Source organism: Pteropus medius, unplaced genomic scaffold (genome assembly GCF_902729225.1).
Source record: "Pteropus medius unplaced genomic scaffold, Ma_sr-lr_union100, whole genome shotgun sequence".
Classification (NCBI taxonomy): Eukaryota; Metazoa; Chordata; class Mammalia; order Chiroptera; family Pteropodidae; genus Pteropus; species Pteropus medius.
This window is the reverse complement of record NW_024351731.1, coordinates 1,957,358-1,975,216: the sequence shown is the minus strand read 5'-3', so window position 1 is coordinate 1,975,216 and position 17,859 is coordinate 1,957,358. Positions and strand designations below refer to the sequence as shown.

Sequence of the window (17,859 nt, the reverse complement as noted above, 5' to 3'; positions counted from 1 at the left end):
CGGACCATCTGGAGGCACCGGGTGGCTAACTGAGATGCAAAGTGGAAGAAGTGGCTTCTGCAGGATGGGATTATGGCCGAGGGGGACCTTAGGCGGTCACTCCTTAAGTACAGGTCTCGTTAATTTGAAAATACAGATTTACGAGCCCTACCTCACACCTATTTTTTTTCTCATAAGTTTAGTAACAAAAATCTGCGTTTTCACACCCTTCTCAGGGGTATTCATGCGTTCAGACCTGCCTTGGGACAATTGCCTGATGCCCTTGGTTGGTCTGGGAGGCACTGTCCTTGCTGTCCCAGCCCCAGCGGGGACCTGGGAGTCCCTTGGCCCCGACACTCTGCTGCCTCTGTTTGGGGGCGGAGGACCTCAGAGGCTTGTGTTGCAACGACCCTTTGAGAAAGTCGCTTGCCTCATCTTTCTGCCTTTCTAGTTGCTCCCAGCTTAGCAGGAAGCTGACTCAGACCAGTGACTGCACTCGGAACAAATGTCTTCACTTAACTTCTTGATTCTTGCTTTACTGATCCTGATGGTCACTCTGGCCCCCAGGGTGAGGTGCTGATCCTTTCACCTCCTGACTCTCTGGTGACCCTTGCCTTGATGCTGGGTGGACTGTGGCCTTCCTGCCTTTTGCAGAGGGGGAGAAGAGATTATGATATTATGACATCTTCGGGGTTGCCCTGACACTCATCAGTTTGGCCCATCCCATGTGGAAAGGGACAAGGGTTTCGGGGGAACATCTGCCATTCAGGAGAGAGGACACCAGGGTGAGAACTCGGCCCGGAGTTCTGAAACCAGCCCTGACAGGGGCTGCTGGGGGGACCCCGGGCGTGCCCTTCTCCACCCTGCTCTCAGTGTCTTCATCATGACACGGGCTCCGGTCTCCCCCAGCTCAATCTTCCTGACCGTCGTATGACACCTCTGGACACCTGCCACGCTAGCCTGCTTTGTTGGGACAGCAATATGCCTACTCTAGGGAATAAGTCATACTGGTCTAATCGAATCGTGGTAATCCTTCCTAAAAGTGGGGACACAAATCCGTGAGATGTAAAGAGAAGTCTCCTGGTAATTTCTGGGAAAGATTTTCCTCTAAGGAAAGTCAGGCAGTTGGAGGGATGGCCCTTTGTACACAGGATGCTGTCAGGAGGGGATGTGACATCTGGAGCTGTGGCAGCCATATTGTGTCACCGAAGTGAGATGTCATCCATGCGATGAAGGCAGCAGAGAGGAGGTCTGGAAAGAAGTTGGGACTTGGTGACATAACTGAGCCATCGCTCAACCCTAGGATCATCCACCCTTAGGAGTATCCTCGGTGAAGGCACTTAGTTGGGTATTTAGTGTTTATACTGAAGCATCCTCACTGATAGAGCCTACAATGTGGATTAGAGGTTACCTGGGGTCTTTGGTTCTACCAGCAGGTTCTGTAGGACGTACGACAAGGCCGTAGACCTATCTGAAGCCCAGGAAGTGCAAGGACATGGAGAAATCAGAAGACCCAAGTTGAATGCTGATTCACCGCCTCCTCCTTATGTAAATTTAGGTGCACCATAAGCCTTTTGGGAGTTTTACTTTCCATATCTGCAAAATGGGGTGACAGTCCCGACATATGAATCATCACTGAATTTGATCTATGTTCAAATGAGATGGTATGTGGAAACACATCTTATGCCATGCAAATGACAGAGAACATTAATGAGCTCCATCTGCTTTTACTTTGGGTTAATTGTGTGTGTGTATGTGTGTGTGTGTGAGAGAGAGAGAGAGAGAGAGAGACAGTATCAAGCAGAATATTTGCCTTCATAAGTGTGTCCTATAGGAGGGTGAATGATGAAATCAGTTGCTTTTCTGGGAACCCGAATCAACCCAAAGCTGGGGCGATGATTCTATCTCCTTGCGGCCCTGCTCCCACACTCGATCAAGTCCTGTCCATTCTGCCTCCTCAGTGATTCTCGGGTCTGTGCCTCCCCTATTTCTACCCTCACTGCCTTGATTCAGACCTCACTGTCTCTCGCTTCGCATGTCGCACCAGAGCCCAGCCGGTCTCCTACGTCCTTTCTGGAACCTTCACGAGAGAAGCCTTTCTTGCACCTAGGTAGGACTGTGTCACCCTGGGGCCTGCCCTCGATGGATCCCCATTTCCCATGTCCCTGCAGTGTTTGTTTACGTGTTCTCCTCTCCTTCTATAGCTTTCTGGAGGGCAGGGCTCCTGCCTCCCCAGCACCCAGAATTGGGTCTGGTGCACAGAAGATGCTCTGTAAATATTTGCTAGAAGGAAACGGCGGCCTGGGATTCAAACCTCAGGAAGGTTATTAAGATGAGAAGATTATGAAGCTATATAGTTTGATGTCTCCCAAAGATTATCCTGAGTTGACAAATCAGTCACCAATGTTTCACGGCATGTAAAGACTTTATTGAGAGCTAGCGGCTGTTTTAGAGACTAAGGTGCCCAGGGTGACAGCCGGGGGTGGGGTTGCAGGGTGGGTGGGGAATCTCAGGCTGGTCACTTGCTGTAGCTCTTGGAGTCTAGATCTGAGAGGCCCAGGAGGTCTTCTCTCAGGCCAGAGGCCGGCCGGTCCTCTTCACTCTCTGCTGACGGCCCACCCTTGGCTTCGTCTGAAACACCAAGGATAAGGCTGGTCTAATCCGGATCAGGACCCCTCCTCCCTCGTCTCTGCTCTTCAGCCCTAAGAGACTCCAACCTCTGACGGGCCGGCCCTACTAATGCCCCACAGAGGGGCGTTTCCAGATTGTCTGGCTGTGGGGACATGCTCAGGATACAAGGACTCGGGTTCGTCAACAGAGAGCCCCTTGGCCTTGGGAGGTAAAAGCAGAGTTGAGACCCTACAACATATTTCTGACAAGGTCACTTCCTTGCCGAATGAGCCACTCTCTTCCATCCCTGCACGAAGGACTCCTATTATTCTGAGAACGTCGGCCCAGCATCATCTCTCCTAGGAAGCCTTCCCAGGTCCCAGCCTGGGAGCAGACTTCCGTCGTGGCTCCAGGAAAGCAGAACACTCACTGGATTATGCCACCCACTCCCTCGTACTCTCGGGAGCGTCTTAATGGCACTGCATTTATCTCTATATTCCCGGTGGTCTTATTATGATTGCTTTCCTCTCCTTAAAACCTCTTCAATGGGAAGTTCTTTTCAACAGGAAGTTCTCTTCCAGGAAGAGGCGGAACGCTCACTTCTCCCCTGGCTAGAATTCACTCTCCAAGACGTATACCCAACTCTCCAAGGGCAGTGAGGGTGACGTTCTACCTTCTCTCTTTCCACCAACACTGCAGGCTGGCTCCCCACCAACCACCCCCCAGTCTCGCCCACCCCCAGACCTCCCTCCTCCCCGCAGCCCTTCCTGCCTCTCTTTGCCATTCCTCCGCCTCCACTCAGGAGGGTTCTGCAGCAAAGAGGCCCTCCTCATGGGAGGGGCTGTGTCGAAGGCATCCCAGTGGCCCAGCGGCTCCAGTACAGGCAGCACAGCCAGTGCAATACATGTCGAGCAACAGCTACACCCTCACCCCCACCTGGCCCCCGCCTGCTCCAGGCTTCCCTACCTGCCGAGACCTTCAGAGACCGGATGTACTTGGACCAGAAGGAGCAGTCGGCCTTTTTCAGGCCCTGTCGATTGGGCAGCAGGGAGCTGAACTCCTTGTAGTTCTCTCCATTGGCACCAGGGACAAAGTCGGGCCAGGGGGCCGCAAATTCAGGCGCTTTCCTCGAGAACTCATGAGGGTAGTTGGGATTTCTGGGAAAATGAGAAGGAAGAACCATCCGTAAAGGGAACTTGTCTTTCTCTTCATCACTTGGGATCACTTCCTACTTGCATTTAGTCTCTCAGGACCGAATCACACATCTTTAGGTGTTAGCACGAGGTTTAACCGCCACGTCGCTGATGATGAAAGGTGTGAAGGCCTCTGACTCGCGCTCTTAGGCCATCTCCGGGAGAGGAAAGGCATGAGTTCGTGACCCAGCAGCATCCCCCTCTGTCTTTCCGAATGTTCACGAGGTCACCGCACCCTTTTCTGTGCCAAACTCCGGGATGCCTTTGTCGTCCAAGGCTTGGGCAGGAGGGTGGGCCTAGAGCCAGACAAACTTCTCCACCACCTACAAGTCGCCTTCCCTCAGAAGGAGATGTCACATCCTCTCAGACCCAGGTTCTTGCCCAGACTTGCCGCCCAGGCCCCTCTCCCAGCATGCCCCTCCTCTATAGCCCAGCACTCCAGCACCCCCCGACCTCCTGACATTCACCGGACGAGGTGTGCTTCTCACCCCTCTGCTCACTTGCTCCTCCCCCAGAGCGCCCTCTTCTCCTCGGTCTACCTGAATATCCCAATTCATCCTCCAAGGACCGGGTTCAATGTCACTTCCTCAGCGAAACATTTTCCAAAGAAATGTCTTTCCGCACGACTCCCACAAAATACTGTATAAAGTTTTATTTTGCCTTGCTTTTAATTATGGTGAGGTTTTATGTTTCAGACTATTCGTAGCTTATAGGTGAACCGTTACTTTACCTTTTACCTTTCCAGGGGACCTCATATCGTGCTAGGTGACTAATGCGTGTATGGCAAGGGGATAAAGGGAGACGGGTAAACTACAGGATGGAAGCCACAGTCAGCTCGCCAGCTGGGCTGGAACAGAGGTGCGTGGAACAGGGAGGCTAGAGGTAGCTAATTAGGGGTCCTGAGCATTTTCACTTCATTTGATAACCTAAGGCAGTGGTTCTCAACTTGAGGTGATGCTGCTTTCCAAGGGCCATTTGACAATGTCTGAGATATTTTCAGTTCTCACAGCTGGGATGGGGGCGAGGTGATTTTGGCAGCTGGTGAGTGGAGGCCAGAGGTGCTGCCGGGGGTGCTGCCAGCATACCCAGCACAGCCCTCACCATGGAGATGGACCCAGCCCCAGTGTCACTGGTGTCAAGGTTGGGAAACCCTGACCTTGAGCCATCAGATATGGATGAGGAAGGAGTGTGCGATCGAAACTTCGCTTCCCCACGAATAATCTCTGCAAAGTGGCTTGGGCTGGAAGGCAACTGACCGGTGGCAGGTGACCACAGCGTCTAGGGAGGAGAGGGTGAGGGTGCTGACGGGAAATGTGGCCTTGGTGTTCGGAGTTGGGGCAGGGGTGCCCAGTGACAGCATTCAGGCACACGTGCTGCACTCACCCAGATCGGATGAAGTTGGAAAAGTACTGCATGATTTTCAGCGACACGCTTTTCTCCTCCGGAGTAAACTGCCCCTCGTAGGCAGGATGGAAGGGAAGCCCGAAGGCATACTGAATGTCAGCCAGCAGCTCTAGGCTGAGAAAACACACAGAAATAAGGAGAAACAAAGGTTAAAGGGATAATAAATTGCTGGAAAAAGCAAATGAGCCAACACTCAGTGTTCCTCCCCAAGCAAAGACTTTTCCCTCTTTACGTTTAGGGTCCCTGTCCTGTTTAGTGCTTAGTTTAGCTTAGATCTGGCATGGCCATTAGTCCAGTGGTCCCGTTGGGTGGGCCCACGGCACATCTGTTGGCTGAAGCTCATCCAATACTGAGTATTGAACTCTCTGGAGACAAGGCTATAAGCAATTTTCCAAGAGAATGTTCTTTTGACCGTATTTCAATCATGATGCCTACCATATCAACTGGACATCCATCTATTAAAAATAGCCTACATATTTTGAGCTCCTTCTCTGTGCCAGTTGTTGTTCATTTATGGCTTGCACACTCACTACTCTTAAAGGTTGACATCTATCCACATAGACAACCCTAGTACAGTGCCTGGCACACAGTTGTAGGTCAATAGATATATACTATGACTGAAAGAATGTCTAATAAGCTGCAGGTAGAGAATAAAGATTTGACAGCCAGATGAATGGCATGAGAGGACAGAGCTGGAGCTGGCGCCGGGCCCAGTGGCACATGGGGCCACGGGAGTGAGCACTGGGGAAGCGACAGAGTGGAGAAGCTGGATGAGACTTACAGCTGAGCTGTAAAGAGTTTGGCTTTTCCCAAAGAGCGGTCTGGCTTGGCTCTCATTGTCTACAAGGTAATCATATGTGATAGGAGTGTCTTTGTTCAGGGCTGAGGCTGGCTGCACTGGATCTTCTGGGTAATGTGGCCACGCCCCACAGTGTTAGGGTTGGGGCTGCCCACGCCAAAAGACCACCCGTGTCACTCAGGATGGGGGATCTGGGTCACGTGGTATCACTGAACTCGGAGACTGAGATTAACCACATGGGCCATTAACCAACCAATCAATCAATCATGCGTGTATAATGGAACCCCAATAAAACCTCTCAACACCTGTTTGGGCACATCTCCCTGTGTGTACTGTCACGTTAGGGCTGAGAGAGTTATTCCCTGATTCCACAGAGAGATAGAGTTTTACATTTGGGACCCTCCTGGGCTGTGCTGGGTGGCTGTTCGTCTGACTGGTCTTCGTCTGCATCCTTCCCTGTGATAACCATCAAAGTGAGCCGAGCAGCCTTCAGGAAGGTCTGTGAGTCTTTCTAATGAATGGTCCAATTTAAGGGTGGTTTTGGGAACCCCCTGAACTTGCACTTGGTGTCAGAAGTGAGGTGGTCTTGTGTGGAGACAACGCTCTCTGATAAGTAGTCGGCCCCAACTTATCACAGGAGCCGGCCTCTAGTTCTTCAGATAAAGAAAACGAGGCCTAGAGAGGTTTCTCAATTGACGCAGAGACACATACTAAGTTGCACAGCAGAGTCGGATTAGGAGCGTTGCTAGGCAGCAACACGCTCACAAAGGTGTGAGGGCCCAAGGCCCCTCCCTCTGCTCTCGAGCTGGGTGACCTCTGGCAAGTTACTTTACCCGCTGCATCCCTTGCTTCGTCATCTATGAAATGGATACACAAATACCTACTTCGTGGGGTTACTGTGAAGGTCAGAATAAGATGGCGTATGGAGGGCTACTTGAAAGGCAAACTGCCGCGTGGGCCATCATCCTGCGTCCAGGTACGACCAGTTGTCCTTTGGGCAATAGCGGCAGCTCTGAGCAGCGTGCAGTCACCAGCGAGTCTCGTCCATGCTGGTACCATGGGGAGAGGTCCCCAGTGGACAGACCTCCTGGAAGGGGCTCAGACTTGGTGGCTCCCAGGTAAAGGCAGTTGCGTGGAGGACAGCTGACTACGAGGGAAGATGCTTTGTGATTATACAGTGTGGCTCTGGCTCTGACTCAGACCGATTCACTGCGGTTAACCCACAGACTGGGAAAGGGGATCCTCGAGCTGGGCTGGGAATCACGATGACAATGGGGACGGGGCTGAGGCCTGATGGTTAGGCACCAGCTCAGCCTGGGGACTCCCAAGAAGCTCAAGAGCCAGAATTCTTCCTATGGCCATGAGATTGATCAGCAGGTGTTCATGTGACTGGTAGCAGGGGACAGAAGGATGGACACACAACCGAGTGACTCAGCTGAGACTCAGCTCGGTCACTTCTTTATTGCCTGTGTAATTGGATGAGTCATCTGACTTCTCTATGTCTTGGTTTCCTCATCATGAAATACCAGATCAAACCAGCCGTGGCATGCGGAAGCTACTTAAAAGAAGCATTTTTACAAATGCTGAGTATTATGACAGTTGTGGCTATGACTGTGGCAGTGTTGGGCCCAGACACTGGAGGCCATCGTGGGTGGGACAGGCGCCTGTGTGGACACACAGGACTAGCAACATCCAGGTAGGACGAAGAGAATAGCAAACACGAGTGTAGCGTATCTTTCATTAGGCACCCTGCGCTTCCTTAGGACAGGTAAAGGTAAGCTTGACTTTAGTCCCGAGAGGGGAGTTGAAAGTGGCAGCATCACTAAAATTTATGGGATCCTGGGACCTGAAGAGCAAAGTCCCTTGTCCAGTGCCAGCAGGATCTGTGGTCAAGCGCAGAAAAGGGCCAGGTTCTGCGGTTGCCAGGTTGGCCTGTTTCCAGGTGCCAATTCCTGAGCGCCCGTGATGTGCCAGGTGTCGTCAACACCTTTGACTGCCAGCATTCGGGCCCAGTGAGGCAGAAAGCGTCATCATCTGCCTGTTTTCCAGGCAACGACCCAAGGGCCGGAAAGATGAAGTGACACACCAGAGACATGGCAGAGCCAGGATTCAAAGCTGAGTTTCCCAAGCCCCAAATTCCTTTCTCTATTGACTCTTCCTGCAGGCAGGTGACTGAAAGGGTCACTAAAACGTATTCGTGGCACAAGTTTTTAATGATGTTTAAACATCCATGAAGGGAAAATGAACACAAAGCGAAAAAATGCCAGGAAGATGTAAGCCACAACGAGGGCAATGAAAACCATCCCTCATATCAACCCACGCATGGTAGTTTATAAGTCACTTTCACCCTTATGATCTCAAGGACCCTATGAGTAGATATTGGAGTGAGGAATAGAGTTTTCACAGTGGAGGAAGCTTGGGCTCCAAGAGGCTGTGTCCTTGCCGAGGCCCCATAGCTGTGGTGATGCCAGGACTTAAGCCTAACTCTGTGATTCCGACGCCTGCCGTCCCCCTGGCCCCAATGCACGGGTTTCCCCCCAAACGGACGTCATCACTGGCCCGCCCCGATGTGCTTCCTCAGGTCTGCACTCGAGGCTCGCACTTCCTCACAGGCTGCACCCCTCCTGTGCCAGCTGCAGAGAAAACAGGGAAGTGACAGGGGACGGCCCTGTCCCCTCCGCTGTCCCACGGGCCGCTCCTTCCTCTCACAGTATGGCAGAAGGGGAAATAGCCTTCAGAGAAAGTGGCCGTATTTGTTTCACTGCTGCAAACGTAGTGGCTTCAGACGATACCAGTGTACTACACCTCGCGGCTTCTGCAGTTCAAAAGTCCAGCACGGGTCTCACCGGGCTGAAGCCAAGGCGCCAGCAGGAGGCTCTAGAGGGAAGACATGTGCTGCTCACTGGGGTTTGTGACAGAATTCAGTCCCTTGAGATGGAAGACTAAGGTTCTCATTTTCTCTCTGGCTGTAAACCGAAGGCCGTTCTCAGCCTCGAGCAGCCCCCGTTCGTGGTCCCACCCCTCTGTCCTCGAAGCCAGCCGCGGCGAGTCAAGTCCTTCGCACGTCTGTCTCTCTGACGCACTCCCCTGCCTCCTCCTCCTGCTCTGAAGGACTCGCGTCATTAGATCGGGCCACCTGGATGATCCTGGACAATCTCCCATGTCCAAGACCTTCATCTCAATCACATCTGCCAACGCCCTTTGCTGTGTAAGGTGACACAGGCACAGGTTTGGGGGAGTAGGATGTGGGCATTTGAGGGGCCATTTTTCTGCTCCCACAAGTGGACTTGTCTTCTGTTTCTTCGGAAGAAAGCTGCCTCCCAAATGGTGTAGTGAATGGAGCCAAACCTTCCAGACCAGAGTCCTCAGTTCAAATCCCGGCTCAGTCACTTAATAGCTGTGAAATCTTGGACCAGACACATAACCTCTCTGGGCCTCAGTGTCCCCATCTGTAAAATGGTGGCGCAACCATGCTTTCAAACGTGGAACGAGGTTTCGCCATAAAATACTTCAAATGCCTGGCCCAGTTTCTGGTTCACATGCCCAGTTTTGTTTTGTTTTGTTTCGTGCCCTGTGAGAAACACACGAGAGCCTAAGCATGGGTGGGTCTTGAACCTGGGGGTTCCATCATCGGGTTTCAGAGGACCGTGAGTTTCCTGACATTATACGAAACTGTACGTCCCCCTTGGGAGAGGCATCACGGCTTTCGTCACGGTCTCCAGGAGCCCCGAGCCAACGACGTGCTGGTGAACGTCTGACAACTGGCTTTGCAGAGTGGGGTGAGACATCCTCCTTTGTAGCATTTGCCAGTTTCCACGGCGTAAAGACTCCCACCGTGGACAGAGTCGCACTGCCGGAGCGCTGTCACGGAACGCCGAGCCGGGAGAAGAGGCGCACACCGGCCCCTGTGAGCCGGCGTCCGTGACCCCCGAGGCTACAGAGCGCCGCTTTTGGGGCAAGGCCTGGTGCTCCAGCCCATCGGAGGTTTAATCTGAGGGTCTGTTGTGTACGAAGACTTCTGCTTTGTTTTGTCCTTAGCAGGGCTGATCTTTATCAGGATGCTGGAGTTATTTTGAGCAATTTAATGCAGACTTTTGGAGGAGGGGCAGACAGTGGGTACCTCGGAGGAGGGCGCTTAGGCTGGGAAGACCAAGCCTGCAGAGAGTCTGGGCCTGGCTGGCCGTCCAGGACGTTCCCGAGGAGAAAGAGGAGATTTGGATGCAGCGTCAGCAGGAGACACGGACGAACACGCCGGGGCCAGACGAGGTAAAAGGAGAGACTCGATAGCTGAGCGGCCACAGTGCATGAAGCTTGGGGAGCAGGTGGCCCATACGTGTTGATTTGGCTTCTGTGCTCTGTCCTGGGTTTGATCACGGATAAATCAGATACATAAACCCGTGTATGGTGCTGGTGGTTTTATTTAGCTTTTAGTTATCATTTGCTGTCTTTGGTCCTAATACTCCAGTCAAACTTTCTCAGATCTCGCAGTTACTTGTCTTGTGCTCAGGCTTAGTCTGGATTCTCAGGTCACGTGGTGTGGCTGGGGTGGGGGCTCCTCACAAGCTGGGTGAGCTCGGCTCAAACCCCACTTCCACCACCGATTCTCTGAGCCTTTGTGTTTCCTATCTGTAAAATGGATCCACTCATCCCTATCCAGGCTCCCACGCGGTACTACCAGATGCTCAGAGAGAGAGGGTGGCTGGAAATCCCTCCAAACAGAAATGACAAATTGCCATCTAAGGAAGAGCTTCTGTTGATGGTGTTGATGATGCTGGTGATGTGCCATTCAGCCAGATCGTGGGAAGAGCTGACCAGCCACATAGCTCGTCACACGGGATGACTGCGTGTGGTTCGGTTTCAGGATGTGAATACAGCTCAGTGATGATGGGGACAAACCATAGGATGTCAGGACAAGACGGGACTCAGGTTACCGAATGCTGACTGTGTGTCAGCTCTGAATGGGTACTGGGGGGAAAAGGAATAAGTCGGCCATTTGATCAGAGCTCGCAGTCTAACAGGAAATGCAAAGAGCTCAACGTTTAAAAAAATAAATGAAATGCCGTGAGTTGTATGATCGATAGATATATAGAGAGAGAGAGACGGAGAGACATCAGAGGATAGAATTATTCACTAAGTGTCAGAAGAGGAGAGACAAATGTGACGCCATTTGTTTCTGGCAAGGACATGGAGAGCAGTGTGTGGCAAGTCAGAGAGAAGAAATCACAACCTCCTTGAAGGAGGAGAGGGGGTGTAGCCAGTCGGCAAAGTGAGGAGGGCCATTTCGGGCAGACACTCCGTGGGAGTGATGTCATGGAGTAGGCTTGTGTTTTGTACGAAGGCGAGGGGCGGGGGGCGCGCAGGGAGACGTGACCGGGCCCAGGGGGAGGGTGGGCAGAATGGGGAGCCTCTGTGACAGGTGACAGGGTCCCCAGTGCTCTGGGTCTCGTTTGTGGTGCTGAGAAATGCGTCATGCTGCAAAGTGAAACTGGAATTTTTCCTGGCCTGGGAAAATCAAAAGTTTGGGAACCACAAAATTATATGCTCACCGAGGTGCTTTAGGCTCCGGTTCTGTGAAGGTGTGAGGCTGAGGCCGGAGGAATAGGGACAGGACACTAGCCACTTCTAAGCAGGCGACTTGCAAGCTGCCTTTCTTTTAGACCCCTCCCCGGAGGGAGATGGGGAGAAAGGCTAGAAGCGAGAAATCACGGCGTCGCTGAAGTTGTCCCCCTAATGTACTCTTCAGTGATCCCATTCCGGTTAAATCCTGCTGGCGTGGACGAGCAGGGGGTCTCAGCAGCAAACCAGCGAGCCAAAAGCCAAAAACCACACTTCGGAGATTACTCCTTGCACAAGCTCCTAACTTGAGCTTGGCTTCCCGTGTGAGGGAGCCTAATTCATGGACATTTAGGCCTATTGAGGGAGCACAGTGACCCAGGAGGAATCCACAAAGGAATGCAGCTGACCTTGGCCTTGCGGCCCCAATGCCCTGAGCTGGGTAGGTGGGGGGCTGAGAGAGTGGGTAGGATCTTTCTTGACAGAAACAAGCCCCACATGTTTGTTTAATGGATGTTGTCCTTCTAAGGATGATGGGTTGAAGAGGTTTCTGTTAGGGAATGCCCATTACCGATTGATATGAGAGCCTGTTGTTCCAGAAACTTCTATCCCTGTTGTGCTGTCTGCATGGGGAAGTTCGTTGACCTCCTCAGCATAGAATACACTCCCTTTCTTATCTCTCCCCGACATCTCCAGATAACTTCCTCTAAAGGAAATGTGGGAACAAGGAGGAATGAAGATCCTTCTGCTTCCCAGGCTTTTATTTTGAAGACTCGAGGCACTGTTTAATCACTTACAAATAAAAGCCTGTTAGTATGCTTCTCCTTGGACACATCTAACACGCAAAAATTCAGATTCTTGCCTGTGAATTCATGGCAAAGTCATTATATGCTTTACAAATGGCTTGTGTTCTACAAAAGGCTTCGCTACGCAATCCTTTAAATGTGAGCCCCCCAATTTACTTTAAATGATACAATCCCACCCCCCAGCCCTAAATTAAATGCTTATGATATTTCTGTAACCCCCTAAAGCCCAGCAGAGCTGGACGACATATTGTCCGGCGGTGCCGTTGAAGCTTTTGATGGACTTGCTGGAATAACCCAGACGTCTCTTTCTCTACCTAAAGCATAGCAGCTGTTGCTCAGAAAAGACTGGATTTTCCTGGCTCATCTCCTCTATTCTCCCCAGGAAATTATGTGTTTACCCAGATCACACTGTGTTTGCCTCTAACCTGTTTATGCCCATTGTATTTGTCTTTGTAACTACAGAACTTAATTACACAGCATGCGGATGCTCCACTTTTAAGAAACCCAAACCGAAAATCATAAACCATGCATTATGTTTACGGTTTTGCAAGAAATTCGAAGTGAGAGTTCCAAAGAGTATTTACTGACCCCAACTTTGCCCCTGCGCTGAGAGACCAGCAAGCGAACCCACGTTTGCACACTTGGAGTCAAAATAAAATGTTTGCAGTGCACATCTATCTTATTCATTTTTCACGAGTTTCCATTTTAATTGAATTTTCTAATTAACTAATTGATCATCACATAGGATAATAGGATTTCGATTCTATATTCTGTTTTAAAAAAAAAAAACCTTGGCTTTTAGTTAGCTGCGTTTTGAGTATGAAAGAAAAGACCAGCGAGCATTCTACATCTGTGTCTTCTTAGCCATCTCCACTGCCTTTCCGTCAGAGGAAATGCTACCTTCCTGCCTGCCACTGTTGACCAAACCCCTATGCGAACTGCAAGACCCTGTCTTTTTCGCCCTGAATCTCCGACCACTTTCTTTCTCTTCAATAGACTCCAGCTCCTGACCTCCTTCTTCATTCTCCAACAAGCCAGGACTTTTCCCTTCCTCCTTCCTCGGGCGGCCATCTGAACTTATTCCGCTTATTTACACGTGTTGTCTGTTCTCTGCGTCCTGTCCCTGGGCACTCGTCGGCCCCACCCCCTGGCTGCAGTGTTAGTCCCAAGAGGGCAGCTCTTCTCCATCCTGCTCCATCTCTAGGATCTGGAAGAGGATCTGGGGCACAGAAGGCAGTAGGTCAGGATTGGCCGGATCAGTGTTGAAGAGGATGCGTGCCAAAAGCCCTCACTCGTCACGAGGTCGGAATGGCAAGCTTCAGAAAATGATTTACTTCATCTTTCCTGGGAAATAATCTTGTAATCGCACAGGATGTAGCCAGGCGTATGGACGCTGTTCAAGAATCCAGCCACTTAGTATTTTTTTTGGTTCGCTAATTCCAGCAAACTCACCAAGATAGTCAACTAGAAAGATAATATATTGGATGTGAACTGTGAAAAGCCCCTGGAATGCACAGAACTGTCTAGAATTCAAATGCGGTGGTGTACAAAATATCTCGAGTCTAGAATTTATGAGCTTGTTTTCCAGGGCTAGGACAGCTTGTAAAGACAGAACGTTACTGCCTCTTCAGTCATTTTGAATTTCTTTTTTCTTCTTAGAACTTTATTTTTTCCTAAAGGGAAAATAACCAGCTCTGAACACCTGCAGAGTGCCAGGCGTTTCACATCCACTGACTTGAAGCCTCGCACTGGGAAGCAAATGTAACTGTACCCATTTTCAAGGTGAGGACATTGAGGTGCAGGAACTTGCTCAAATGCAGAGAGCTAATAAATGGGAGAATCAAAATTAACCTCAAAGGATGTGTTGTTCCACAATACTGAGCTGCTTCTTCCAAAATTAAGGTGTGGTCCAACATCCCACTTGGAGCCTGGGTAGCTGTTTAATCCCAAGACCTCTATCCCACACCCCAGTCAAAGATAAGTCAAGTCTTTCTTCACAGAGCTTGGCCCTCAATTTCAGGGACAAAAACCTCATCTGCAATCCAGGTGAACAGTTACAGAGCTACGCTATTTTGTGATCAATTAACAACAGTCCGTGAGAAAGTGGCGATTTATTATGTTTTGTGCACTAGCTATGCCAGGAAAGCTAATACATGCTCATAGAAATGGAGGCATGAGACAGATGGCTGAAAATGTAAGGCACACACATATATTTTCAGCCTGTAGATTTGAGCCAGAAATAAATGAGAGATGTGACAGCTCCAGGGCAAAGTGAGAGAGATATCTTTTCTGGCAGAAAAGATAAACTTGCCAACACTTACATGGGTTAGTTTCTGCGATTCATTCATTGATTCAAGTATCTACTACATAGATGGCACCACACTGATTGTGACAGGAAAGGAAGGTCCAGTCACAGAAAGTTGTCAGGAGCATGTTCTGACGGACAAGAATAACCTGACCCTCTCGGCACTTCCAATTTGCCAGGTCCTGTCTTCCATACGAAATCATAACCCTCTGAAGTAGGCGCTACTGTTATTATTCCCATTTTTCAGATGAAGAAACCGAGTCGCCAAGGAGGTTAAGTGACTTGGCCTCGGGCGCCAAGCCGATGACAGTCGAGGCGGGTTCTAACCGAGGCAGTTTCTGTGAAGCATCCGAGCTCTTGACCTCTCCCACCTCCCTGCTCTCATCTTACAGATGTCACAGCTGAGCCCCAAGGAGCCTACAAACGAGAGTGGAAAGAACCCGTTCCCGCCTGTCACATGAGGCAGGTGGGTCCGCTCTGTCCTGCAGCACGACTTCCCAAGCACCTACAATGTCTCCCTCTGTGCCAGTGGGTCAGTGGGCCCTGGGGTGCTGTACCAGGAAGGCCCGGAAGGCGCTGTGTCAGGGTCTGGTGCCTGCGCGTGGCTTCTTTTCAGAGGAGGGTCCTGGGATCCGCACAGCGGAGCCGGGACCATGACCGGGAGGGGCTCGAGGATGCTCTGTAGCAACAGAGAACCCACCCCGGCCATGAGCCCCCGCGGGAGCGACTTGGCTTCCGTTTGAGGACGGCTCCCCCAAGGACCACCGCAGCCCCAGGTCCGCGACAGCCCGCTGCAGGCCCTCGCCACCCAGGGCTCGGTCATGTCCGGGAGCAGGGTGGTCCTGCGGAGTGAACTGTGTCCTCGTAAAAAGGTGAGGTGCGTTCCCAACCTCCAGGACCTCAGCACTCAGCACGTGACTGTGGAAACAGGGTCCTTGCAGAGGTAAAGGATTTAAAACGAGGATATGAGGGCGGGCCTTAATCCATGATTGAATTCCTAGAAGAGGAGCATTTTGGACAGGGGCACACTGAGGGCAGGTGAGCATCTACAAGCCAAGAAACGCTTGAGGCTACCAGGAGCTGGGGAGGGGCCTGGAACAGACCCTCCCCCGCAGCCTTCAGAGGGGCAGAGTCCTGCTGACACCTGGAGTTTAGACCCCTGGCCTCTAGAACCCTGAGACAACACATTTCCTTTGTTCTGAACCGCCTAATTGGTGGTTCTTTGTTAGGGCAGCCCTAGGGAATGAATCCAGGTGGAGTCAAAGCATTTGCAGTTCTGGCTGGAGCCAGGTGGACCTGTTTTTCTGTTTTGCTTTGACTGCTTTTGCCCTCCTGTAGCAGATGCATCATCTAGATAGATAGATAGATAGATAGATAGATAGATAGATAGATAGATAGATAGATAGATAGATAGATAGATAGATAGATAGATAGATAGATCTATAGATACATGTATCTATAGATCTATCTATGCCACTGTCAATTTTGTAATCCAAAGGTGTGTACGCACATTTTTAAGGCTTTCGATGAACTTGCTGCGGGGGCATCACACCTTTTGTCATAATCTCTGCCTGAGCAGGAGGCAGGCAGAGAACTAGACCGATGAACTCATGCCCTGGGTCTGGGCTCCCGAAAGCCTGGCGTTCGCACGGCTTGTTCTATGAGCGACTTCCCGCACTTGGCCTCCCTGGCTGTGGGTGGCCCCTGGGTCACAGGACTCCTTTGATCTCTGCCCAAACCATGAGCTGCCTTCCTCATTCTTTCTCTCCCAAATGCCAACTGACCAGAAACTTAGCCTGCCATTTATTTTTCTTCCCATAACCTGGAGGCGGTTGCTTGAATCTAGGAAATGGACCGGGTTGAAATTATAAACGTTCTAAGCAAACAGACCACATGTTTTAGTGGAAAGAGTTCCGGGGCTCAGAGAAGCCGTGGGTAGGTCAGTGCTCTATAATCAGCTACGGGTAGGTCACTGCCGGTCCTTGGGGAAATCACGTGGGACTCCTTGAACCTCAGTCTCTTCATCTGTACAATAGAGATACCATTTCAACCGTGCTGAGCTTACAGAAATTCTGGATGTTTTGTGAAGTGCTATATCCATGGAATAATGAGGGAGAACCAGGTAAATAAAGGGCATTTATTTCAGAAAACTAGAACGTCTCAGGGACTGCATTAGTTTGCTGCAGCTGCTGCAAAAATTTACCTCAAACTTGGCAGCTCAGAACAACAGAAATTTCCGTCTCACAGTTTTGGAGGCCAGGGGTCTAGTCTAAAATCACTGAGCCAAAATCAAGGCATCTGCAGGGCCACCCTCCCTGCAGAGAAGGTATTTCTTGCCCTTGCAGCTCTGGCGGGGGCTGGGATTTCCTGTCTTGTGTGTGCATCACTCCAGTTTCTGCCTCCGTGGTCACACTGCCTCCTCCTCTTCAGTGTGTGTCACATTTCCCCCGCCTCTCTCTTATAAGAATACTTGGGATTGCCTTTAGCTCCCACCCCTCCTGCAGGATAATTTTCCCACATGGAGATCCTTAATTTAATCACATCTGCAAAGCCTCTTTTTCCTTATAAGGTAACATTTACGGGTTCCAGGGGTCAGGGCCTGGTATCTGTAGGTGGCTGTCATTCAGTGTACTATAGGGACATTGCCAGTTACGATGAGAAATTACGTGTGTTAACTTGGTGCCGTCGCGAAGTAACTCAGGTAACAGCCCTGTTATGAGCTGGATGCTTTGTGTCCCAGATGTTATAAAGGGCAACGCTCTGAGGGGAAACCACCAGCCTGATTTTGTAGACGAGGCTGCTGACCGTGAGAGGCAAAAGGAGCCTGCCCGGGAGGGCACAGCTGGCAGGTGGCGGGGCTGGACCTCCAGCTTTAAAACTGGCGCTCGTACATAAGGCAGACCGTGGGTGTGGGTGACTGATGTGGCTGCCTGGCTTCCTCTCTGAGATCAAATCGAACAACCCGACTGGGGCATTTTCAGATCCTGACCCCTGGCGTTCTGTTATCCGTGGATGCTGACCGGGGGGCTGACCTGCCGTTTAGCTCTCTCTGTCCCGCGGCTTAGCCCACGGAGCTGTCAACCGAGGTTTGTTCTTTGCTTCTTCCTTTTCCGATCTTTTCTTCGGCTTCTGGGAAATGCCTTCTGCCCTCGCTGGTTGCCTGTCTCTTACCGTACAGTTTCTTTTACTTGTACCCCTTTTCTTCTCTTT

General features: G+C 51.0%; 1 protein-coding gene across 1 annotated transcript in view; it reads right to left on the bottom strand.

Annotated features, from left to right (window-relative positions):
• Positions 1-2,407: 2,407 nt before the first annotated feature.
• Positions 2,408-17,859, bottom strand: part of TG (thyroglobulin) — a 218,929-nt gene continuing 203,477 nt past the window's right edge. The window contains 3 exon segments of the mRNA XM_039845893.1: positions 2,408-2,610; positions 3,556-3,746; positions 5,166-5,300. Coding sequence (XP_039701827.1) covers positions 2,498-2,610; positions 3,556-3,746; positions 5,166-5,300 — 439 coding nt within the window. The 3' untranslated portion in view covers positions 2,408-2,497.